At 45.8% G+C, this 27,168-nt stretch overlaps 1 protein-coding gene across 12 annotated transcripts in view; it reads left to right on the forward strand.

Annotated features, from left to right (window-relative positions):
• Positions 1-27,168, forward strand: part of CTNND2 (catenin delta 2) — a 937,699-nt gene that overhangs the window by 902,292 nt on the left and 8,239 nt on the right. For all 12 annotated transcript variants that reach the window (XM_039468167.2, XM_039468169.2, XM_039468187.2 and 9 more), the window contains 3 exons: positions 14,975-15,101; positions 19,400-19,531; positions 26,721-26,794. In XM_039468167.2, coding sequence (XP_039324101.1) covers positions 14,975-15,101; positions 19,400-19,531; positions 26,721-26,794 — 333 coding nt within the window. The remainder of the gene's footprint in view (positions 1-14,974; positions 15,102-19,399; positions 19,532-26,720; positions 26,795-27,168) is intronic.

Here is a 27,168-nt window from a genome sequence, read left to right on the forward strand (position 1 = left end):
CAACTTCAGGGAGCTCATGGTGAAGCTGTTTACACAGTTCACTCCCTGGGCTTCAGGAGAGGGAAGATGAGGAATCCCCAACCTCTGATTACTTCCAAGGAAGTTCTCACCACCAGCTGCTTTCACTCTCACCCTATCTTATATAATCTGCAGTTGGGTCATATGCTAATACTGCAGAACCCTATTTTGTCCACCACTTTTGCAACCCTGAGTGGATGGTATAACACTTTGAGAAAGTGGGGCAGGGGGCATCTATTATTCTTTGCCTTGCTTGGGACCTTAGCCAGAATAGAGGCATAAGGAAATGACGTTAACATCCTGGTGTAGTACCTTATAACCAGTATTTAATCATCTGCAAGTTCTCTAGAGAACGTTTCCTTGCCTTTTCCAGATTCTAAAGGCTGCCTGCATTCCCTGGCTGGTGGCCTCCTCCTCCACCACCATCAGAAGCAGCAGTGCAGCATCTTTGAAACTTCTCTGCTTCCATCACTGTACTGCCTGCTCTGTGAGCCCCCCTGAGTACCTCTTATAAGGAACAACCTTTGAGATTACATTGGGCCTACTCGGATATTCAGAATGATCTTCCCCTTTCAAGGTCTTTAACTTCATCACATCTGCAAACTTCCTTTGGCCATTTAAGGTACCATATTCACTGGTTCCGGGAATTAGGACAGTGATATCTTTTATGGGGAAGGCAGCATTATTCAGCCTCCAACTCCCTCTCATATAAAATCCTGAGTGTAATGGTCGAAATCTGGTAAAACACCTGCCAGAGCCAGGGGTTTGGCTCCTCCTAACTCTGTGCTCATCACCTCTGGAGTGCGGCCCTCATCTGTGTTATCTACATTGGCTATCAGCCTGCCCACATTACAAACAACTGGAATGGAAAAGAGCCAGGGAGGGCATGCTTTTTTTTTTTTTTTTAAGAGACTTGCCTTTGTGAATACTTCAGTTCTCAGTCAAGTGGCCACCCGCGATCCCTCTCTAGGGGTTAACTGAAAAGCAGAGGTTCTATTACAGGGTGTGTAGTGAAGAAAAGCCTGTGACAGACATGTTGATTCCCTGGACATCCTCGCTACGTGTGCACCAGCACCAAGGCTCCTTTTGAATATCTATGCCCAGTTGTTGTAAAAGCACGTTCTTGGGAGATCCCACAGTGCTATCATTTCATTAGAAATACTTCTACGGTAATTGCCAATAGGCTTCAACCTTGAAAACAGCCCCACGTCCACGACTCCACTGCCCTATGCAGGGAGGCCAGGTCGATGGAAAAGACTCTGTTTTGTAGCTGGAACAATCGCAACAACCAAGGGGAGAAGTGAGGTCACAGAATGTGAAACTGTCTCAGATGCTTCTTGTTGTGACGTGTGCTGTGGTAACCCTGCGCCTGTGATAAGCTGCCAGCAGTTCTCGAGGTTAAAGCTGGGTGAACTCACAGTTCCCATGTCCTGCTCTGAGAGCCGTTCATGCCGTCCTCACCACCAGTGCTTCATTGAACCGGGTGACAGACTGACCACTGGTAAAATATGTAGCGTAAAATAAAACTATGCATCAGTTGGGTCTTTCTCTATGCCAGTCTGTGCGATAATACCCCCATTTTCTTATTCTCCTTAATACCATGTGATTTCTCTTAAAGCAATCCTGTCAATCCTACTACCCAGTGGCCACGCCTAGTGACTTCACACTTGTTCATTCATTCAGTGCTTATTTACTGAGCACCTGCTATTTCCTCTGCTCCCTTCTAGGTTCTGGAAATTCTGAAGTGGATACATCCATATTGGATTACCTTTCCCCAGTTACACAGTGGCCTGCATTTTAGCAATTATTTCTTGATTGTTTCACTTTGTGCTTATTTTTATTGGGTTCTTTTATAAAATAGAACTATATATACACATAAGTATTCCCTATCTATGGTTCAGGCCTCTTGCTAAGCCATTTTCTCCTGGTGTTGTCTGTTTTCCCCCTTCTCTTTTCTTCATTCTGTCCCTCTGGTCATTCTTCCCCTAGAGATACACATGCTCTTCGTGCTTCTGTCTGAAAGTGTTTGAGAAATGTCCGCCCCCTGTCCTTCTCCATCTTCTGCCTTCTCACTTTCTGCTCCCCCATGGTCCAGCCTTCACAAAGCGGTTTCTAGGAAGGTTGGAGTTCATTCCTGGTGCCTTTCTCACTTTCTGTTGTACTCATCCACCCCTGGCAGTCAGTCCTCACGCCTCCATGGAACGGGCTCCTAACGGCAGCGTCCATCGAGTCTCATTGCCTGTGTGCCTTAGGTGGGGCACCCCACTGTAAAGTGCAAACTGAAACATCTAATGATCCAACGACGTGAAAGTTTATTTTCTTGCTCCTGTAGTCATCCTGGACTACAGGTGTTCAAGGGGACAGGTCAGCTCTTCCCCATGTTGGCACTCAGGACGCAGACTCCTCCTTCCATCTGTGGCTCTGGCATGCTGTAAGGCCTGCAGCCATTCCTAGCAACTCACATGCCCATTGCCTCACCTCTGTTGGCTAAATCTCCATTGCGTGGGTGTGAAAGGCAGCCACATGGCAGGAGAGGCTGGGATGTGTGGTCTCAATGGCTATCCAGGAAGAGAAGGACATGGACTGGAGAGACCCTGACACATCTTCCTCTGCTAAACAGCCTCCTCCCGTGCTTCTTTGTCACTACTCTTATTTTTCTCTACCTGGCAAACCGCCCCTTCTCAATTCTTTTTTGCCAACATCCTGTTCCTGGTCTTCCCTGCGCATCCTTGTTTGGGACCTTATACTTGCTAATGTAGACGATCTCATCTGCTCCCATGGTTTTTAAATGCATTTGAAGACTAGTTTGTATCCACATTTATTTCTCTATCTGGTCTTCACTGTCAAACACTAAGCTCATCCTTACAGCTACCCACACGACATCTGCATTTAGATAGTTCATCAGCTCTAGCGTCCATACGTCCAGTGCTGAGTTCTCAGTGTCTTAGCCAAGTCTATTATTTTTCCATGGTTGCCCATCTCAGGAAGTAGAACCCAACCCACCTTGTTGTTCTTTTTAGAAATCTGAGAGTCATCCAATTAATACCTCCTTCTTTCTTATCTCCACCCAATTTTTAAGCAAACCCAATGATTTATTTCCTGAAAATCTCCCATACCCAACTATATCTCCCATCCTTACTTCCATCATTGTTTGTCCCTGGTTCTGGTACAATTACTGCCTAATTGGTTTTCTGGAATCAATGTCACCATCTTCAATCTATTTTCCATTAAGCATTCAGAATATACTTTTAAAAATCCAGATCTGACCTCGCCATTCTCCTGATTAAAATGCCTCCGTACCTTCCAGTCTCTTACAAAGCCCTGCTCACCTCCCTGCACTCACTTCCCTCCACTCTGCCTGCGATCACCTTGCCTCAGCCACACTGTTCCTGCTTCCCTTTGCTCTTCCTCTGCAGGCACAAAGCTGTTCCCACAGAGAGCATTGGCATTGCCTGGGCACAGGTCAATTCCTTAGCCAGGGATGCCTCCCCTTCTGTCCCTCCGAGCCTGGTTATTGCTGCTCCAGTTTAACTATAACCCCCTCCAGAAAACCTCCCTGACTCTCCCCAGCTCTCTAAGGCTAATAGCAGTCCTTCCCAATAACTGAACTCTACCTTCATGGCTCTCACAGCATGACTATTGATGTGATCGTGTTTTGGACACCTGTCTCTCCCCCATCTGCCCCTCAACAGCTATGCCGGTCTCTTTCTCTGTTCTTGCCCTGCGCCCAGCATGATGCTAGCTACTTACTAATTTTTATTGAATAAAAGCACCTGTGTAGCTACCCCAGAATGTAAGCCTAGAGAGGGTGTGTTCAGTGACTCTGCTTCCATTCACATTGTCAGGAGCATTTTGAAGTGGATGGGAATACAGACAACTTGACGTTGAGACCCAGGGTAATCTTTGAATTTGTTCACCAATGATGAGTATATGTGTAAAATAGCTGACTGTTTAAATGCTCAAATGACATATCAGAAGCTAGACATTTGGATTCCTAAATCTGAAGACTGGACTGTTTAGTTTTACCCTGAATTTCACTTTGCAGTACTAATTGAAACACAGAGGACTTTGGTATAGCTCATCCAAGTCAGATCTTCATTTTAAGACCTCAAAAGCAAAGCCAGGGAGGTAGGAGGGCTGCTTTGGTCTTATTTCAATTTCCCAAGTGTTTTCATTTCTTTGTTTTGTTTTTTTGCATTCCATTGGTACATATTAACTCCTGGCGGTTAACAATGGTATACTTTCTTCTACTAAATCATATATATTTTTTCCAGCTTTTCACATCTTCTTGGTTACATTGGTTCTTTAGGATTAACTCAGTAGCAGTAAATTGAATTCAGTAAAACAGATTGACACAGTATTTGCTTTTAAAAGATGGTATTGCACAAGATCCTTATGTTCATATGTACTGTACCTTTAAGTAGCCAAATCAATTTAATTAAATTTCACTAGAAGCAACACAGCTGAAACAAACTAATGAAACCAACTAGTATGTCAGATAGTATTTATTTGTACATTAAACTGCAAGTACTCCCTTTTGGCCCTTAAAATTTAGTTTAAATATTTAACTCTAATAGCTTTTGGAATTGTTGATGGAATTAGTTTTAATGAACCTTTAACAAACAGTTTTCCTTAAAAATAGATGGAAGCTTGTTTTATTACAGCAGAGAGAAGCTGAAGGTTTTGTAGTTAAGCAAAATATGACTTGGTCTTCAGTCACACAGACAGTGCATCCGAATATTCTGCCTCCAGTTTATTGCATTTAATACCTTTTCTGAAAATAAGAAGGATGTGTATGTATAAATCCACTAATTTGAAATCTTTTCATTCTCTGCTTAATGTGATTACATTAATAGGTTTATTCTACTCAAAAATGACTGGAAAACTGGTACAATTTTGAACAATGAAATTTCTGATACATGAGCATTAATATCTTAGCTGGTTACCTAAGGCAACGACTTCTGTTTTGACTCTCCTTTGACAAATAGGTCCCCAGTGAAGTAGTCTTGCTTGGGAATGTTAAGTACCAAGCCCCACGTGTTGCAGGCTGATGCAAGGGTGAGCTTGGGTTGCTAAAAGCCCAACAGATTTTTCCAGTACTTTTCTTTATATCTCAAGTCACTCAAAAAAACATTAGAATTGACAAGCTTTCTGGGCTATAGAGCCTTCAAGGGCAGCTAAGGTGAAAAACTTGAGTTAGTTACTTCAGTACCAAGTAGTCTGCATATGTCCACTGATGATTCCTCGTGTAGAGGCCAAATAAATATTACTAGATTAAGAGAGTTCCAGAACTGTTTAAAAAACAGGGAGAAAAAGGCCATACATGGGCCAACAGTGTCATAGTAATTATTTTGTGTTCCAGTTAATATCCCCAGTAGAAATAAACCATTGTTCATTTTCAAAATTAATTATTTGTTGAAGCTCCTGGGTCAGAGAAGTCTCTTATAAGAAAATAGTTGATGAATATAACTTTTACGGATAGAAGACAAAGCTTCCAAAACTCTCTTTGGAAACAAACTTATCAATAGGAACATCAACATTGACTATATCATCACAGCTGCGGATATTCACTGGGTCACACTCCACCCCACTGAGGTCAAGTTTCTAAAAGGTGTCTTCCAGGAGCAGGGGTCAGAGGCTACCATATGTGTAACTCAAAATTCGATTTTCTGTTAAATCTCATCTGCCAAAGCACATTACTGAGGATTTGGTATTTAGACTGTTTTTTTCTCCCTGCAATCACCAAATCCACTAAACCTTCATTTGAGCAGCCCTTGAAATATTCACTCTTCCCCTCCCACCTTCTCTCTAAACTCTATTACATGGAATAAGGCGACTTCTCTCCCCAGTCCCCTTCCCTCCTCCTCCATCAGGGAGTATCCTTCTCCATCCTTTTTGTGATTCAGCAGAAGTGGGATGCTCTTACCTGCTCAACTCACAATGGCAGGATGTCCCTTCATAGTCCAAACACGTGGGTCATTCTCATTCCATCACATGTAAATATTCTCCACCCTCTTGTTGACATGCTCTGCATGCTTTCTGGAGCACCGACTGGCCATCACTGTTCCCTGCCCAATAATATTCCCACAAGGTGACCCCTCCAGAAACCAACCCCTTCAGTTTAATGGGCACATTCTGGAAGCAGGTGGTATGGACTGCTGTACCCGGCCATAAAAGAAATTGAGGCATAGCTAATGAGAACGGTAATATACTCTCCCTTTTAATCCTGTTTCCTGATTCTCCTAAGGATCTTTGTTTGGGAGGAACTGAATGCATTTGCCATGAGCAAGTACCTATGTATTCTGAGCTCCATGGAGCTAGAAGCACCGGGGGTGGAGGGACAAGCTGTGTGCTCCGACTGAGTCAGCACCCATCCAGGGAACAGAGGTGGCGAAGATAATGATGCTTCAAAATTATTCTGCAGACTGGTTAAAGAGGAGGCAGTTATATATACCTCCCACTGAAACATGGTCAGTGGAGAGAAATTACCACTTAAAATAGAACAGGCAAACCCAAGGCCACTTTTTTTGTGATTATCATTATGTACCGTTTTACCTAAGCTAACACTACCTTTAGCACAGTTGCAAGTGCGTCATAAAAGACAGATCTACAGCAGATAATTCTGATGAAGTTACTCTGAGCTGCAATTAAAAGAAAAAGCTTCTAAGGCTCTGATTGTATTTATTTGTTATAGAATAGAGTGTAAGAACTGTGGATGCTAGCTATAACACCTGTGAAATTGATTATCATTCCATTTTACAATAATTGATACTGTCATCTTAAATCATTAACTCCGGCTAGCATTTATTAGACAACTCTGTGTTCCAGGTACGATGCTAGGTACCAGGGCTTCAGAAATAAATGAGGCACCCTTGCTGCCTCACAGCTAGGTAGATAGACTGGCTTGCAAAAGTCTGTAGCGTGATGTAAAAGCATTTTGTTAGTATCATGGAAATAAAACTGGTCGCATTACTGAAAGCTCCCCTTACACCAGGATGGCGTAATTTATTTGGCAATAGTCATTGGATGAACATGCATTGCCTGCCTCCTGTCTGTGTAATACAGAGCCAAGCAGGATAAGGTTTGACAGGCAGAAAAACGCAAGGTGCCCTGCCATGTCACAGAGCTGCCTGATCCCAGGTGGGGATGTGTGAAATGGAATCTCATAATCAGTGCATACTGGGTGATCAGGTGTGATTGGCCCTCAGTGGGTGTGGCATCTCTCTCTGGCCTGAGATTTTAACCTATTTTGTTACTATAGAAGTCAACCTTGGAAATGGAGACTGAAGGGCCTCCTGGGGTTCAGCACTTTAAAAATGCACCCCAACTTGTCACTGACACCTATGCAAAGAAACCCCAGGCCAATGGTTCACAGCCCTGGCTGTTCATTAGCAGCAATTTGGAGGAGGGGTGGAGCTTTTGAAAATAAGGATACCTAGGTCCTACCCAGAATACTCTAAAATGAACCTCAGGGCTGGAGCCCTGGCATTAGTATTTTTAAAACTCCCAAGCTGATGAGTCACTTTGCCCTTAATGTGTGGAAAAGAAGCTGAGACGCAGCTTACCAGTAATTGGGAGAGAAGGGCTGACTCCCGACGGCTCTCTGATTCCACCTCTCTATCTGCTGAGACCCCCAGGGTTAGCAAGTCAGGTAGTGAAAAGATATTCATGAGAACAGTTTTGAACCTTGACAGACAGTTCTCGCTCATCCTCTGCAAACAAACCTAACCAACTCCTGTGCCCATCTGAACTGAATGTCGTGCACAATTCCTAGAATAAGAAGCTATGGCTCGAGTGTGTATTATCTTAACCTCTTGTAGACCAGTCTGAATAAAAGCTACTTAGTCCCCTCATTCGAACCCTTAGTAGAAGTCTCTCTAGTAATACATTCTTCTTGGCGACATTTACAGGATGTTCAAAAATATAAAATAGAGAGAGGTATAAATTCAGGGCCCTCGAAATTCGTAAAAAGAAGACCTGTATCAACTAAACAGACTGACCACGTCCTAGAAATACAGTGAAGACCAATGGCCTGACTCTCATGCACTCTGAACCACTGGAAATACCCATGTGGATTATCGTAGCTTTGGGGAATAACACAGTTTCATAAGAAACACTTTGGAAACTTTCCGAGGCTGTAAGTGGGGGAAGGACAGCTAAAGGGTATAAGATAAAGAAAATCAGATTGTTCCTGGTGGCAATTTAAAGTTCAGTGACTTTGAACTCATCTTCTTTTTTGGATTTCTATCTCTATATACTTGGAACAATTTAACGACCTCCAGTTTTAAGTTTAATGTGTTAAAAATAAAAACCAATTTGAGGCACAGATATCATATCACATTTTTGACAGCTTAGCTGGATCCTGGGCTGAAGGGCACAACTTCTGGGTCATTCTGTTGACGGTGAACAGCAGATAGTAAAGAGCTCCTTATCATCAGTGGGAAGGACTCACGGCCCTCCCCACTTACCACAGTAATTCTTCGTTCTCCCTGCTTCTTCCCTGAGCTTTCTTTCCTAATCCCTATGAGTTGTTCAGGTGGTGCAAAGAGGAGCCAGGATGGAATGCCCAATGCGGCAGAATTCACAAAGTCTCTGGCCTACAATGAGTTAATATTTTAACAAGAAAACGTAGTGATTAAAGAGGCAAATAATGATTGAAAAGATATGTGCCCTAGTTTGCATTTCTGTGAATCACCTCCAAGCCTGAGTGACAGTGGGAAGTAAATGAATAATAGATTGATTCTAGCTGGCTAGATAACAAATATGTACATGGCTAGTGGAAAAGAAGAATGTCAGCGGAGCAGTAACTTTCCCGAAGAATCTGTATCTTCATTTCCCTCCTTATTTAAAAAGCAAAACATTTTTTTTAATTGAATGACTAAATATTTTATACAATAAAAGATGCGGGGCCGGACATGATGGCTCATGCCTATAATCACAGCACTTTGGGAGGCTGAGGCCGGCAGATCACTAGAGGTCAGGAGTTTGAGACCAGCCTGGCCAACATGATGAAACCCTGTCTCTACTAAAAATACAAAGATTAGCTGGGCATGCTGGTGCGTACCTGTAATCCCAGCTGTTCAGGAGGCTAAGGTAGGAGAATTGCTTGAAACTGGGAGACAGGTTGCAGTGAGCCAAGATCATACCATTGCACTCCAGCCTGGGAGAAGAAGCAAGACTCCATCTCAAAAAAAAAAAAAAAAAAAAAAAAAAAAAAAGATGTGGAAGGCCATGAGCTCAAGGTAGCTAAGTATTCCACATAACTGTGTTTGTAATGAGTGTCGATTGATCTATACCATGAACCAGGTGCACCCTGGTCTCCAGCATCCAATGTTCTACAAGTTTCCATGACATTTAGCAGTTGCTCCTCTTTATCTGTGGGAGATTTGTTACAGGACCTCCCAAGGATACCAGAATTTGTAGATGATCAAGTCCTTCTTGTGTTAATAAAATGGTGCAGTATTTGCATATAACCTACACACATTTTCCTGTAAACTTTAAATCATTTCTAGATTACTTATAATATGTAATGTTAATACAATGTGCTATGTAAGTACTCACACTGTTTAGGGAATGACGAGAAAAAGCAACATGTATGTGTTCAGTATAGACCATTTTTCTGGAATATTTTCCACCGTAAATTGGTGAAATCTATAGGTGTGGAACCTACAGATACAAAGGGCTGACTATATGTGGCATCAGAACGAAAACTTTAAAGACCTTTCAGGCGCTGTTGAGTGTGGCAGTGTTACAGTTCTGCAATTTGGCCACTGGAGCCTTCGCTCTGCATCGATGAATGAGAGAGGGAAGATAGAGAGGATCACCTCTTCTCACAGCACACAGATTTTATGTTTGTCTCACTGCAGTGTAGAAGGTATTCTGTTTCTCCTTAGGCTCTTGCGCTGTGGCTCGGGAAACAGCTCTAACACAGACCTTTATTGGGTTTCTGCTCTGCCCGGTTCCTTAAGCTCCCATCTCCCCTCCATTCAAAGTGCCTGTACCCACAGGTGTGCTGTCCCTGACCATCCTCAGAGGGGTCTGATTCAGGGGTTGCTTCTCTGTTTCTCCCACCGCACTCCCCTCTCATCACAGTCAGCTGTATACTAAGCCCATCACCCACAGACAGGTTACCTGCGGGACCACACTTCTGCCAGGCATTAGCATGTTCCATTTTGGATCTTATGAAGGATTTGAACTTTTTTGGGTGCATCCATGTTAAGAGTTCCTTTGTAATCAGTTTCGTCATCACATTCACTTTTCTGACATTTCCAGAAATGTAAATACTTGAATGGGTGCAATATAGTCTAAACATCATGAAATCTGAATTGCTGAACCATACGTGTCTCCAATCACCTGCATAAGAGAGCAGTGTTAACTAATGTACTGATGTCTCACCAAGGAAGACCAGTCCTGCAGCTGTGCCACGTTCACGTTTAGCGTGTCCTTAGGTCTTAGAACATATTAAATGTTTAACCAATATTCATATTGTAAAGTACCCTGTTCACCTTTAATACCACACAGAATATCATCACATTCATAACCAAAGAAGCCAAGGTTTTATCCCGAGCCACTACTTGGAATCCCAAAGCATACCTTCTACATTGCAATAAGACAAACATAAAATGATCTGTCCCCATTTGGTCATACTTGGGAGTTTTGTCGTCTACAAAGCATTTCCTTCAAAAGACAAAAATTTTTTAAAAATTCTTTTTTAATCATTCTCCCACATAAGTAGCGGACACATACATTTTTGAGTTGTCTTCCGCCCCGCATGTGTCTTTGTTAACACTGCCGCCCCTCTATGTTTGCCACCACCCTCCAGAGGATTTCAGGGAAACCCACAGAACCCCAGTGGAGGCATCGTCTCCTGCCGTGACACCTGCTCGTTCTGTGACACACCCTCACCCTTCCCTAAGGAGGCATTTATTTGTACCTTACACCCTTCATCTTCATCACCTTAACTCACTAATCACCCAAGCCTCCTGGGATGATCATCATGACCTGGACCCCTGGATCGAAGGCTCTGAGCAGCCAGTTATCCCCCATATATTCCACCTGTTTTCTGTTCACCTCCCATGTCGTTTCCTTCTTTAACCTGTGGTTAAAGATCAGCAAAATCCCCTGCGTCCATTGCACAGCCCCTCTTCTGCTCATCTCCTGTCTCTCTGACACCAGTGGCCCTGAGGACACTGCCCCCCAGACCCCCCTCCAGGGCTGTTTCGTCTCCCACCCGCCCTCCCTCCCTCCCTTGTGTCCCTGGCCCTGAGGTGGAACAAGCATCCTTCTTGGCGCAGTCGTCCTTCTTGCCCCCCCTCATTGCCCTTTCAAGAAGGATCTCTGCTCTCCTCCCTCAAGAAAACCCCCAACACCTGTGAAGTATCCCCCCAGCAGCCTGTGACCCTCATAAGCCGCCAGTACCCTGACCAATTGACACTCTCCATGTGGTCTCCAGCACCTACGTTTTCCTCCCTACTGGGCTCAGCTTCCGTGGGCTTCCGTGACATTCCCTTGTCCCTCTCTCCAAGTTGCCTGACAACCCATCAACTCTACCCGCTCCACACCTGCCCCGGGGCAGCTGACAGTGGCTGGACAGAGGCTCACATGGATGTGACCAGTCAGCTCCTTTTCCGTCCATCGCCACGGCCTCCAGCCACGGCCACACCTGGGCCACTAGTCCTGGCCAGTCAGCTCACTCTCCACCCAACTCAAGAACCGATTCACATCTCCTTCCCCTTCCTCCCTCCCTTCGCTTCCCCTCTCCTCTCTATTCTCTAAGCTCCAACCCTTCCTCACCCTCAGCAGATGACCTTACTTCTTCTCATTTTCCCTGAGAAAATGCAAAGAAAAAAAAAAAATCAAGAGTGAGCATCCTTCCCGTCACCCCATCAACCCGTCTCTTCCCATGTCCATGGCCACAATCGGACTGTCTCGTGTTCTGTTTCCATGGCCAGTGACCCCACTGCTCACTGTATTTTATCCGCCTTGTCTGCCTTGAGCACTTTCTTCCTGCCGTTTTTCCCGTTCTCTCCTATGTCCCCAGGTTTTTCCTTCTCTGCGTTCAGTCGTTCCCATCAGCACACGCAACGCTGCACTATCTTCTGGGTGATCTATGAAAACATCTCTTCCCTCACTCTCTTCAAGCCCATTTCTCCACTTCCATTTATAATAAAACTTTGCCAAAGGCTTGTCTGTACTCACTGTCTCTCCTTCACCAATTCTCATTATCTTTGGGGCCCGCTGGAGTTAGACATTTACCAATCTGACCAGGGAAAGCCCTTCTGTCCCCGTCAGGAGGACTGGCTTCCCCCCAGACCGCCGGGCAGTTCTTGGCCTCCTCACCTGTCCGCTCACCTGGTCTCACCACACCCTCCTGGTTCTCCCTGCAGCTCACTCTGTTCCTTCTGGGCCTCCTCTGAAGCTTCCCTACTGTTTTCGCCCTCTCAGTATTGGAATGTTCCCAGGCTCACTCAGCCTCTGCCTTCTGCTGTTCTTTATTAGCATTCACTTTCAATTCTGCATCCATCCTCTGTGCTTTAAATCATATCCATATGCTGACATCCAAAATTCTCCCTCCAGCCCTGAGATTCCAGTTTGCAGATCCTGCTTCATGCTCCATCCCTCTTCGGTAACCGATATGTTCCAACGAGGCAGTTCTGGTCCCACTCCCCAAAGCTGCTTCCCTCCCTCCCCTTGTTCCCATCTCTGTGAGGGCACCTCAGGCCCCTGTGGTTCACACCAGAAGCATTGCGGTAAGGCTTGCTTCCTCTCTCCCACACTGGTAGCCATGCCACCATCAAACCCTCTGGCGTGGATGCCAGATCTGCACGTTTCCAGCACTGGCGCCCTCCAAGCCTGGGCCATCTCTCCTCTGTCTAGGGGAGGGACTTCCCAAGTGGTTTTGCTGCTGCTGCTCCTCCCCAGACTGTCCTGGACACTCAAAGGTTTCCTGTCTTCCTGTCCCCTTGCTCACTGCTCTTCAGTCCCAGGAGACTGTTCTCACACCAGCGAAGCCAGTTCCCACCCACGTCCCCCACATCTGTTCTTCCCTCGGCTGGGAATGCCCATCTGTGTCCCAGGGTGTGCTTCACTGGCATTTCCAGGTTCTGCTGCAATGTTAAGGCTCCTGACAGCACCTCCCTGACCCCACTCCACAAAATAGAGATGCCAGAGTCCTCACCCCTGTTTCTCTATCCCCACATCACTCCTCCATCCCCACCCCTGCTCCTCCATCCCTGCCTGCTTCCTCTATCCCTGCCCCCCTTCTTTCATCCCCAACCCCCTTCTCATCCCCACAACACTCTCCCATCCCCGGCCCTGCTCCTCCATCCGCTCCCCCCTTCCTCTGTTCCTGCCCTCTTTCCTCCATCCCCACCACACTGTCCCACCCCCTTAACACTCTCCCATCGCTGCCCCGGCTCATCTATCCCCAATCCTGCTTGGTTTTTCCTTCCAAGCACTTGTTAGAATACCACATGTTAGTATTGATATGTTTTTTGTAACTTGTGTATTGTTTGACTTTGGGTAGCCTACTTACTCTCAAAAGCTCAAGTTCCGCCTATAGAATGGAGGTAGTAGTATCCATTAATTTGATTTTATCTCCATCCGAGTAATATGTCCAATACTACCGACGTTATAGCAAAGGAAAGCAGGCACTTTCCACTTCACAGCGGCGCCTGTTTTCAATTCTTTTAGCTTTTTATTCTGACAATATTTAGACTGTTAAGGGGCTCAAAACTCTATGAAGAATCGTAGAAAACGTAAATAGATGAGAAGTTAATAAAGAATAAAATGCATGCTCATTTCACTGTTCCTGTCTAATTCTTATTAGATACACCAGGACTAATCTTTGTGTATCTAATTCTCATTATTCCTGTTCTACCTGACTGGTAGGATACGCCAGAATTAGAGGTGCGTGATTTTAAAAGATACTGCCCAGCTTCCTTGCTAGGTGCCAGCTATGTGGCAAGATTCTCTGAACAATCCCAAGAGAACAAAGCACTGAACATCTTAAAAGTGGAAATGTTATCAGGAAAAAGAAAAAAGCTAAGAGAATTGAAAGCAGTTGCCTCATGCAGTAGGAATTGGGGGTGGAGCAGGTAACTGCTTTTCTTTGCTATAATGTTACTACTATTTAACATGTTACTTTGATAAAAATAAAATCTATTTAAAAAAAAAAAAAGACTGGAAGGAAATACCATGACATGTTAACAGGAGTTCTCTCAGGTGGAGAGGGTGGAGTTCTATTTGTACTTTCTTTATGCTTTGTAAATTCACAAAATAGTCTGTGATACATTTATTTGGTTTTTATAAGGAAAATAGTGTAGATGCTTTTTGTATACTAACTAGATATGGGAAGCCTAATGGAGGCTTGGGAGGATGCATTTTGAATATGCTTCATATTGAAAAATATCATTCCTGGAGCAAACCAGCTTGGAAGCAGGCGGAGGTGGACACTTGGAGCCTAGAAAGAGGCCAGAAGGGACAGGGGGAGGGACACAGGGGGAGGAGGACACTGCGCTGGCTTCTGGTTGCAAACAGATAGGCCCTGGGAGCAAAGGGGTAAACCCTCGTGGACAATATTAAAGCAGTGGAAGAGGGAGCCAGGCAGAGCTGGAACCAGGTAGGCAGAAAATAGACAGCTTCTGGGTCTCCTAACGTTCTGAGCATCATGTTTTCATTGAAGTCAAAGCTTCTGAGCAGAGCAGGTTTGTAAAGAGACCATTTCTTCAACATTCCTGGAGGAAAGCAGGCCCTACCCACCAGGCTGTCTGGAAGGAGGGAGGCGTGTCTTCATTCCCATTCTGTCCTGTTCACCTTGATGAGGGCTGGAGCTCCAAACACTTTGGACACACTGTGGAAATACTTTGCAAATGCAGATACTTGGAACTTCAAACTATCAGGAGGTGAAGAGTCACCCTGTCTTGCCCATCTAACAGGAGTGTGCTGTGTTTTGCAGGATGGATGGTCACAATACCACTTTGTAGCCTCGTCTTCGACCATTGAGAGGGACCGGCAGCGGCCCTACTCCTCCTCCCGCACGCCCTCCATCTCCCCTGTGCGCGTGTCTCCCAACAACCGCTCAGGTAAGCAGCTGCCACACCAGCCAGCCAGCCAGGCTTCATTTCTCTTCGAACAAAGACCCTCCTTCCCAGTCCCTGCGCCAGCCCCCACTCAGAGGAGAGCCTTCCATTCAGACGTCTACTAGAAGTCTGAAATGAATCTCTTCTCTGTACTGCCGTGGCCACTACGTGTTTTGTATGCACAGACTCAGAGCAAATCTCCTTCGCTAGCAGGTTCCTATGCATGAAATGCATGTAATGGACCTGAAATAATGAGGAAAAAGTATTAAGAAAACGCTCCTGTGTCTGCAAAGCAGGGGTTTCCACGGACAGTTTCTCCAACTTAAAATAGTTTGAGTAGGCAACGCATGGCAGCTCACGCCTGTAATCCCAGGACGTTGGGAGGCCAAGGCAGGTGGATTGCCTGAGCTCAGGAGTTCAAAGCCAGCCTGGGTAACATGGCAAAACCCCATCTCTACTAAAAGTAGCTGGGATTACAGGGTGTGGTGGCACGTGCCTGTAATCCCAGCTACTTGGGTGGCTGAGGCAGGATAATCACTTGAACCTAGGAGGTGGAAGCTGCAGTGAGCTCAGATCATGCCACTGCACGCCAGCCTGGGTGACAGAGTGAGACTCTGTCTCAAAAAACAAATACACAAATAAATAAACAAAATAAATAAAAATTGTTTAAGTTGCATTTTCTCATAATTGAGATAAAAACTAGAGGAGACCAAATGTGCTTTCTTCCTTCAGTGTGATATACATTTGACACATATCATTGATGGTTTCATAACTATTCCATATCCAATTCGCTTTTTATTATTAACTATAAACCAGCAGGTGCCATTAATAAATTCTTATCTTAGCCAACTGTAACTTGTAAGTCATTCCATTTCATGTTTTTCTGATTGTATCACATTCCTATTACTTAAATTTTGAACTTCTTTTGTTTGTAAAAATACTTTATTTGATACCCTTTTTAAATCATGTTAAAGAATGCCAAAGATCAGAGGAAAGGTGAAAAGCAAATGTGAACCATGGAGTAATAGAAGTGGCATAAATTCAATTGCTGTTTTACTCACAGTTTAAGTTTTTAGAACTTTTATTTTGATTTCTGCATTTCGATTTTGCTCTGAGAATGAAAGATGGATAACAAGTTCTATGTACCCACACAGACACAGCGACGTAGGCTTTTATTTATGAAAGCTTTCTTCCCACTCTTCTCTGCCCTCTCCCTGCCGAGGAAATCCTATTCTCTGAAATGGTGCCTGGGAGGACCTGGTAGAGAGCATTGCCCAGCAAAGAGGTCTTCCTGCCCCCAAGAATCATGGTCGCAGCACTCCACACCAGACCTGACTGTCAACATGACGAGAAACGAATGGCGAATATCTGACCGAGATAAATGGGCCGGCTCTCAGCTCTGCGAAAGCTGATCCGTTTAGTGTATTGTCATTACTTATCACATTTGGTCCAACCCTGGGTGATGGCCAGGAACCCCATGTACACATGGAAACACCCACCCATCTCAGAAGCACGGAGGTGGCCTCTTAAGCTTCTTATCTCCATGACTCCAGCAGGCTTAAAAAGATAAAGCACATGGAGTCGGGGAAGCATATGGATAGTGTCTTCTGGAAAGCTGTAATTATTAAGAATTACAGTGAGCCAATCAGTGCAATGGGAATGAAGCAACATAATAGATCGGCAAGGGCTGGAAGAGAGAAGCCGCCCTCTCGAGAGCAGGCCGGGCTGTGCTCACCCAGCCATGCAGCCAGTGCGCTGCCTCAGGATTTCCGAGGCGAGGCGCATCCAGACACCTAATAAACACTTGTTTGCGTGATTTGATTTTTCCCAGAACTTAATCCTGATTTACTGGAGCACCACTGTGTGCAAGGTCTCAGGAGATAATTACACACTTGATGTAGTTTAATAACCACCACCATCTGGGCAATATTGGATTCTCATTTTAAAAGCTTTGGTCAACAGGGTTTAAAATATTGTCCCTTCTTGATTGTGTGGCAGTAACTCACAAAAGGCTAACCTTTATTAGGGAAGACCCAGAGGAAAAAGGGCAAAGGCAGGAAGAGAGACTCTCCTGGAAGAATAAGATGGTGAACAGAAGAGAAGGGGGCAGCGGGTGGAAGAGGTGAGCAAGACACCAGCGAGCAGGCAGGGACCAGAGGCAGAGCCCCATGGGCGGCAGGGCCTGCTAAGGGTGCGGTTGTTCTTGCAGAGGCTCCACTCTGGAAGCAACAGAACCCCAGTCTTCATAAGGCACAGTGGCTGCCCCTCACATCTCCCCAGATTCACATTCGGGACAGATGGCCCATGTCCCAGCTCTTGTCCTCTCCCTGAGCCTCTCTTCCCTAAGCAGAGTCTGGGCAGTCTCTCCACCTGCACAGGTTCTCAGGATCAGGGAGATTCCGTTTTTGGTCAAGTCATTTCAGCTCCAGGCTTGTCCTACAAGGGATAGGGTACTACAGCCTAGCCAAGCTGTGTGGTTTTCTTCCCTGTCTGCCATTGGGTTTGTACCCAGGGCTTCTGGCCATCTGGCATCAAGTGGGGTTCAAGCCTCAGTATTTTTAAAGAACTCTAGGTAATGAATTCTAATAGGCATCCAGGACCAAAAACCCCTGAGGGCTTCAAGCGCTAAGCAGTGAGGCATGATTTTATTTTGACAGGTTTAAGAGGGTGGCAGCAACCCCCTGTGTTTACCTCCCAGCACTTGGCTGTGACGTCTGTTGGGCACTTCTGCCTCTCATTCTAGTTTATTTGAGCATCCATTTCCTCACTGGATTGAGAGCTGCGCACGGTCAGGAGGAGCTGTGTGATTTGCGTGTCCACCTCCCACAGTGGCTAGCATGGGAATTTGTACGTAGAAGGTACTAAGGGTGACAAACTGAATCACATGACTCAGACAGTGACAGAGGTACTTTAGGGGGCCACAGACCCAGGGAGCTAGGGGACCCTACACAGGGTGTGAACGATAAGCTGGGAAGTAAACTGAGGTTTGGTGGGGGTGGGGGGCTTTGATACTAGCAAAGGAAAGGAGGATTCATCCTAAAAATCAGAGTGCTCTAGGGATTCCCAGCCTCAATAGTCATCAAGTATGCTCATTAAATACGGATGCTGAAGCCTGCCACTGAAAATTCAGACTCAAAAGGTCCAAGATGGGCTCTGGGCATCCCTAAATTCTCAGGTGAGTGTCGAGGGTAAACAAGGCTCTGATGCACTGCCCTGGGCTGCGGAAGCTGGGGAGAGCTTCCTGACAGAGGGACACGGTGCCTGAGCTCCCTTGGAGCTGGTCACAGCTGCGGATGGATGCCCGCAGAGTGGTGCACATGGCCAGCTGCCCCTCCTCACCCAGACCCACGGCTGCCGCCCACCTCTCTCAGGGCCCCTCTGCACTGGCAGGAAGGTTGAGTTGCTGCCAATCCATTCAATCTCTCAATGAAACTTCAGCCTCCTTTTACTGCCTTCCTCGCCTCTGAGTTCTGCTTTTCCTCTCTTCTAATACCAGTTTGTTAAGGACTCCTGGAATTTCCCAGGAGGATCCTCCAATGACAACCAGCACTTTAGACATGGGTGCAAGAGGAGCAGCAGGGCTCAGCCCCCCAATCGGACAGGCAGTGAGTGGCAGCGGTTTAAGGAGGGCCTCAGAGATTAACGGGCGTTTGATGGCAAAGAGCTGGAGCAAGGATGCCCTAGCAGGAACCAGAGCTGTCTCCATGCCCCTCCCCAGCCCACCCCAGCCACGGACAAACAAGGTCTTGGTTGGCTTGGTGATTTCTGCCCCACAAATCATTCTTTGTTGAGAGCTGTTTCCTCTGACTTTTTAAAAGGCAGTTTCTAAGTGACTCAGTGTTTAAGTAAAACTGCATTTATTTTAATGAAGGATTAGTCAATATCAGTAATAGATCTTCTGAAACACATCTAATTAAGGAAGGAGTGTGGGAAGGAAAGGGAAGGAAAAGAGAAGAGAAAGGAAGAAACCAAGAGGGGTCTCATTCCTAAACTGGCCCCCACATCTTGGGCAGGTCACATCCCCTCCGGGATCTCTCTAAGGAAGATGGCCCCAGGATGTGGTCCCCCGCTGCCAGCCTCCAAATCACATGCTCCGTAACTATAAAGTACCAGTTGTCACAGGTGAGGGAATGGGGTAGGGACAAGAGCCAAAATTAGAAAACAAACGAACAAACAAAATCAGGTCCTCGCGTCGGTACTGAGAGATGTGAGGCCGTGCACACTGAGGACCTGACTGCGTGGAAGGTCCACACGCTATGGAATGAGACGCAGAAAATCACCCTTCTGATTTCTTTATGTAGCAAGTGCCCCAGCTTCACCTCGGGAAATGATCAGCCTCAAGGAAAGGAAAACGGACTACGAGTGCACCGGCAGCAATGCCACCTACCATGGAGCGAAAGGCGAACACACTTCCAGGAAAGATGCCATGACAGGTGAGCACCCGCCCTGCCATGCACCCCCTCCTGGGACGCGACAGCGTGGAGGGCTGGGGCATCAGGCTTCATGGGGCTGGCTGCGCCTTGGTGCTCAGCAGGACTTAGCAGCTGTCTGCTCACTTGAGAGCTTAACGATGGTGATTGTGAAGAACTGGAACGGAGATTAGAGGCATAACTAAGAGAAAACGTTTTCTTCACATGTTTTATGTCAGTCCTTTCCCCTCTCTCATTTGCCCAGTTCATAATATTCTTTCAAATTAGAGAGAAGAGTCCCACGTATTTCTTCCTCGTTGACATAACCCATTGGGGAGGGGACTTTAAGATGGTGGGGGCAGTGTAGTCAGGCCCTGTGGATTAGGAATGGAGGGAACTGAACAGAAGGAGGAAGGGAAGGGAAGCTACAGAGAGGAAGTGAGAGAGGGGAGGGGAGGCAAGGGGAAGGGAGGGGAGGGGGGAGGGGAGGGGAGGGGAGGGGAAAGGGCAGGAGGAGGATTTAAGGGAAACCCCATGAAGCTACTGTTGAGGTATTTTGTTTGTTTGTTTGTTTGTTTTTACTGTTGAGATATTTTCTCCTCCTGCCGAGATACCAACCTCTTACCATGACATACTCCCAAGAAGCTTCCTTAGAGCTGATGACCACAGTTTCCCTGGGGGGCTTTCATCTTCCATGTTCATTGTCCCTTGCCATCTCACTCACACCCCCTGTCTTCCTTTCTCATCAGCCAAGACTCTGTGGAGGCCAGAATTGGTACAATGGGTGCCTGTCTCTGCCCCCTCTGCTGTGCCGTGCCCATTCCATCTGATAACAGAGCTTACCCTTAAGTCACTGTGTACTCTGTACACATGGTAGACTCTGTGTGTGCCTCTGTTGAGGCATCCATAACCCCCTCCAAGCTCTCCGTACCTCACCCTCGCCCTGGATGGCGCCTCCTCCAAGAAGCAGGACATGGGGCTGTGGCTGCAGAGGGAGTTAAAGCAGAGCTGCCAGTGCCCTGAGGACCTTTAAACTGGGACCTCACAGCCTCTTTACCACATGAGCATAGAGATGGGTCCCTGCTGAAAATAGGCTATGAAGAAGAGGCCTGTAATAGAACAAGGTCAGGTTAGATCATTCATAAAGCTGGGGTGCAAAGGGCGCAGTCCAGACACCGAGACCCTCTGAGGAGAGGACGTTCGTGAAGAGCAGGAGGCTGAGCTCTCCAGTAGTATTTAGGTGCAGACTGCAGGGAAGCACAGCAGACAAATTGCATGATTTATGAAAATGCCTTCCAAACCAGGACAGCTAAGATAAATTTTTCTAATAGCAAATTCATTTACCCCAGCAGCAGTGTTTTCCGTGTTAACTCTGCTCAGCGGCATAAAGGAAAGTCTAATAAACAGATGTTTCTTATCCCTGCCTCCACGTGCAGACCCTACAAGGGAGCACCTCACCGCTGCTCCTGAAACGTGTCCTGACTGGGGAACTTAACTCAAGGCGTGGGCCCTAGGTTATTATTCACATTCACTGCTTTCCCCCATACGTGTTGCCGCAGTCATAGATGAACTGGAATAAAGAAAGGTATGAACCGGAACTCTGAGTCCTTGGAGTGTAGACGTTCGGCAGAGGATCTAGTTTGTACTGATTCTGCTGAACAAGTCATGACACCACATTCCACGGACCCGTTCATCGCCCTGGGTAGCCACATCATCAGCTGTCTGGGATGATAAACTGAGATTAAAGAATAGTTGTGAGATTGACTGTATTATTATTATTTAGTGTTTCTCTTTCACTCTCTTGCCCAGGAGAATCATTCAAAAGGCCTTCCGGTGTGGGTGTGCGTGTTTATGTCAGAATACTTCCAATGGGACATAATTGTGCCCTATAAGTAAAATAGAAACTAAAATCTCCTGTGTTTCTGATAATTTCATCGTCTTAGAAAATGGCAGGGATCTCAACAATTTCAGTATATGTAATTCTTCAAACTTATTTAGAGGCTTAAACAGCTTTGCTCTAACTTACTTAAAAATGCAATTCAGAAGTACACTATCGATCATGTTGCCAGCCAGAAAGATCATTGGGATCTTTATTGAATAATGTGTGTATGTAGGGAAGTTCCTCTCAAGCCAGTCAGTGCTGTATAAATACTGGCTGTTATTATCACGACAAAGATGGTGGTGGTGGTGAGGGTAGTGGAGGTGACGGTGGGGTAGCAGAAGTAAGGACAGTGTCCATTTGCCACCTTCAACAGTAGTATGAATAAGTCCCAGCCAAGCCGGGTGGAAGCCAGTCTTTCACATAGGAATCGGGAGATTGAGTTTCCAACCTCCACCCTGCAGGATGTTAGCAAATGCCCATTTGCTAACTAATTCCAGGGTTTACGTTGCAAAATCAGATTTCTGGTGGCCTCCACATCAATAGCAATGCTTTTTCTCATTCGAGAACAAATCCGCAGGACACTTAAAGTTCAGTGCATCGAAGGAGAACCTGAAAAACTGCCGTCTTCCTTGTTTCATTCCCTGCCAAGAAAACGTTCCCTCTGCTATGAAAACAAGGGAAGCTTAACCCTCAAAATGCAGCCTGTGTGAGCTGGAAGTGGGAACAGCTCCTTGGTGAAGCTATCAGCTCCTCTGCCGAGCTCTTAGAAGTTCCGATCCATCTAGATGTGTATCTCAGGCTCCCCCTGCCCTCCTTTTCTGGATTCATTTCCTAGCTTGGATGAAGCCTTTTGAAAGTATTCTCTCCTAAGTGTTGCTCTGCCACTGAGGAGCCCTGACAAATCCGGTTGGCTGCTCATTCAGGCACGCGGGCTTCAGCAGTGAGTTCTTGTAGCCCTGGATGCCTGGGAACCTCACATGTTCGTTTCACCTTAAGAAAGGGTTGCATAATCCCAGCAGCTCTGCTGCCTGACTTTTAAATTCACCTGGGGGTTCTTCGCTCCCATCTGAGCTTCCCACATACCCTTTCATCCAGTGCTCTGTTGGTTTTTGTCACTGTCTCTCTTACACCTTTTATTTATCTATTTATTTTTGAGACCAAGTCTCACTGTGTTGTCCAGGCTGGAGTCCAGTGGCGAGATCTCAACTCACTGTAACCTCCGCCTTCCAAGTTCAAGCAATTCTCATGCCTCAGCCTCCCGAGTAGCTGTGATTACAGGTGCCTGCCACCACGCCTGGATGATTTTTATATTTTTAGTAGAGACAAGGTTTCAATATGTTGGCCAGGCTGGTCTTGAACTCCTGTTCAAGTAATCTACCCTCGGCCTCTCAAAGTGCTAGGATGACAGGCATGAGCCACCGCGCCCGGCCTCTTATGCTTTTGAAAGGCGTTCTAATTTTCAACGTGTTGATTCAGTTGGAAATTGGGTATTCAGGGGCTGTTAGAAAAATAGAAAGGCATTCTTCTGTGAGTCCACTATTAGCTCAGTTACACGAGGGCAGAGCCCCCGTGAATTCCTCTGACTCCTGTGTCCGCAAAGGTAGTTCAGTTTCGGCAACAGTCTCCTTTAAATGGGTAAGGAGAAAGAACTTCCAGCAGAAACATCCTACGCTCAGAAGCCGCGAACTCTGCCTCATGCTTTTCAGATTCCTCTGATAAGAGGGTCTTGGTGTCTGTTTATGATTTCACAACAGAGAGAGAGACGAAAGCTACAATAGTGCAAATGTTCTAAAAAATAGATATGCATTTTGTTCCGAGCAACAGAAAAAACAAGATTTCACCTTATCCCTGAAGTGACATTTTCTGTCAGCAAATTATAGCTTTGAAGGCAGATTTATCTAAGATTTACTCATTCATTCATTCAGCAAATAGGGCACTTCCTCTATGGGTGTCCACTGAGGCCAGGTGCTGTGCCAGGCTCGGAGGATACATACAGAGGCAGCAGCAGAACAGACTGTTTCTGTCTCATGGGGTTTCTGCTCTGGAAGAGAGAGGCAGACGGTACAGAAGGTAAACAACAGAACAGGTTCCCAACCAGATGATACTGCACTGTGTTGAGTGGGAAGAAGAAAATGAGCAGAGTAATGAGATGCGGGGTGCAGGTGGAAGGGTTACTTCACCTGATGTGGGCCGAGAGGAGACATTTAAAGTCTGAGGGAAGCGAGTTCCAGGGAGAAAGATCGGCAAGGTCAACCTCACTGAAGCTAAACGAGTTTGGCCCGCTCCGAAGAAGGAAGGTCAGCATAGCTGGGGCTCCTTTAACAAGAGGTGAGGAGGGAGAAGCGTGGAAGGAAGTTAGGCAGGAACCGAACTTCGCCATAGGGGAGGGCTATCCCAGGGCAAAGGGCATTGGAGTGTTACAAGCAGGGAGAGAGGCAGAACCCGACCTGTGTAACAAAGTCATCATTCGGCTGTTGGTAACAGGATGGAGGGAGGAATCAGGCTGGAGAGAGTGGAAGTCGGGCCATCGCAGACGAGTCAGTAGCAGTGGTCCAGAGAGGGATGGTGGTTCACACCATAACACACAGACAGGAGTGGCATACATTCAACCAGAGGGGATAGCTGAATGGTCTTTAGAATGGAAAACGGGCTCTCAGCCCTCACTTCCTAAGCTGAATTCTCCAGGAGGAATTTTATTGCACAGCTGTATGAACTCTAAGTAAAAATCATGGGTGGAGTGAACTTAGACCCTGAGAGGTCATCCTGACCGTTCTGCATTGTGACCTATAGGTGGCGTATGATCCCACTCCATTATCCCTTAAATACTGGAAGCAAGCAATAAGCCCTTCCTAGTTGTAGAGTGTTTTATACCGCACTGACACTAGACAGACAGCATCTTCCAAAGCTTTTTTTTTTTAATTATGAATACATAATAGTTGTACTTATTTATGGGGTACATGTGATCTTTTGATACAAGTATATCGTATATAATAATCCAATAAGGGTTACTGAGATACCATCACCTTAAACATGTATTGTTTATTTATGTTAGGAACACCCCAATTCCATTATTCTAGTTGTTCTGAAATATACAATAAATGTGAATTATGGTTGCCTATGGTGCTATGAAACACTAGATCCTTTCTCTTCTAAATGTGTTTTTCTACCCATTAACCAGCCCCTCGTACCCCTCTCTCCCAGCCACCCTTCTCAGGCTCTGGTAACCATCATTCTATTGTCCATCTTCATAAGATCGATTTTTTTTAGCTTCCACATACGTGTGAGAACATACGATGCTTGTCTTTCTGTGCATAGCTTATTTCACTTAACATAAATAACCTCCAGTTCCATCCATGTTGCTGCAAATGACAGGAGTTTATTCTTTTTAAGGCCAAACAGTACTGGTGGGAGTGCAAATTAGTGCAACCATTGTGGAAGACAGTGTGGCGATTCCTCAAGGACCCAGAAATGGAAATACTATTTGACCCAGCAATCCCATTACTGGGTCTATAGACAAAGAATTATAAATTGTTCTGTTATAAAGACACATGCACGTGTATGTTCGTTGTGGCACTGTTTATAATAGCAAAGACCTGGAACCAACCCAAATGTCCATCAATGATAGACTGGACAAGGAAAATGTGGCACATATACACTGTGGAATACTATGCAGCCATAGAAAAAGATGAGTTCATGTCCTTCATAGGGACATGGATGAATCTGGAAACCATCATTCTCAGCAAACTGACACAAGAACAGAAAACCAAACACCACATTATCACTCATAGGCGGGTGTTGAACAATTAGAACACGTGGACACAGGGAGGGGAGCATCACACACTGCAGCCAGTTGTAGCGGGCTAGGGGAGGGACAGTTGGGGGTGGTGAGCAATAACAAGGGGAGAAATACCAAATATAGGAGATGGAGGGATGGAGGCAGCAAACCACCTTGCCATGTATGTACCTATGCAACAGTCCTGCATGTTCTGCACATGTACCCCAGAACCTAAAGTACAATTTAAAAAATTAAATTAAAAATTTAAAAAGCTCCTTAAAAAACCACAAAAAAAATTAAAAATAGGAAAAAATATATGTACCACATTTTTTTTTTTTGAGACAGAGTCTAGCTCTGTCACCCAAGCCTGAGTGCAGGGCGCTCCCTTGGCTCACTGCAACCTCTGCTTCCCGGGTTCAAACAGTTCTCTGCCTCAGCCTCCTGAGTAGCTGGGATTACAGGCATCTGCCACCATACCCAGGTTTTTGTTTTTGTTTTTCTTTTTGTTTTAGTAGAGACAGGGTTTCACCATGTTGGCCAGGCTTGTCCTGAGTACCTGATCTCATGAACCACCTGCCTTGGCCTCCCAAAGTGCTGGGATTACAGGTGTGAGCCACCGTGCCCTGCCAGCATTTTCTTTAACCATTCATCTGTTGATGGACACTTGGGTTGATTCCACATCTAGGCTGCTGTGAGCAGTGCTGCAGTAAGCATGGGAGAGCAGATATCTTTTGATATACTGATTTCCTTTCTTTTGAACATACACCCAGCAGTGGGATTGCTAAATGATATGGTCATTCTACCAAAGCTTTCTTGGCCCATGACCCTTCCGCAGCTGGGAGGGGGGTGGTGCCCTGTGCCCTTCCTGTGAGTGGATGCCTTGAGCTTAAAGGGTCTCCCATAAGGAAGTGGGCAAATAGGCCCCCTCTCTGGGCCTTTGGAAGCTGCTGGCAACTAGAAGAGACCTTCATCTCTTTCAGCTAGACCACAAGCAGACCAGACAACAGAGCGGGATCCTGCCTCTAGCAGGTTTGCAAAGCGGCAGGCTTCCAGATGCGTGGGGAACATGTGGGCAATGCTCCCTGCCCGTCCTTTGGGCCTGTAAGAAATGAACTGTCTGAAGGATGATCAAGCACTTCTGAGAGCTCAAATTAGAAATTCTATTCTTGTCACTCTCCCACTAAAAGCTGAGCTGCTGATACAGACTCCTGCATGCTTCAGTGCAGGTGACAAGCCTTTATTACCCGCCAGTTTTCACCAGAAAAGAAGGCCATAAAACTTACAAAATGACCATCTGTTTGCAGCATCTGCCCTGACCCTGTCTGTGATGTGAACGTTATTGCAAGCAGCTGACATACTGTGGGGATTTTCTAGAATAACTGTTCTCCTTTTTAAATATCTGTATGTAAAATGCAGTGTTCAGAGCCAAAGAATGTCTTCTGCTTGGAATGGTCCCCAAGAAAACAAGCTTTGTCAGGGCAAGAACGTGCCTCACTGCACTCCTCATTTGTAATGTTGCTTCTTTTGCTAAACTTTTGTTTTCCTTTTGCTTTTAGCTCAAAACACTGGAATTTCAACTTTGTATAGGAATTCATATGGTGCGCCCACTGAAGACATCAAACACAACCAGGTAAAGGGCATGCAACTCGTTTGTATTTCCTTTTCAACGTGACTCATGTGAAATCACCTGGAATTTTAAACATCAGTTTTCATCCAACATACATAAAGAACTGAAAAAGAAGGCAAGGTCCCCTGAGGCCCTCTCTTCATACCCTTTGCAGCATGTGGGGAGTGTGTGTGTGTGTGTGTGTGTGTGTGTGTGTGTGTATTGGACTTGGCAGAACAGCCTCAAATTTGCAAATGGCCTTTGAACCTCATGCTTGATCTGCTGCAGAAAGCAAGTATTTTACTGTGGTGCAAAACTAAAAGAAAGTCCCAAATTGACAATGTTACTAAATAGGAATTGTCTAATTACTGGACGGAGATCGAGTCATTCCAGTAACC

This window comes from Saimiri boliviensis, chromosome 1 (assembly GCF_048565385.1).
Source record: "Saimiri boliviensis isolate mSaiBol1 chromosome 1, mSaiBol1.pri, whole genome shotgun sequence".
NCBI classification, from domain to species: Eukaryota; Metazoa; Chordata; class Mammalia; order Primates; family Cebidae; genus Saimiri; species Saimiri boliviensis.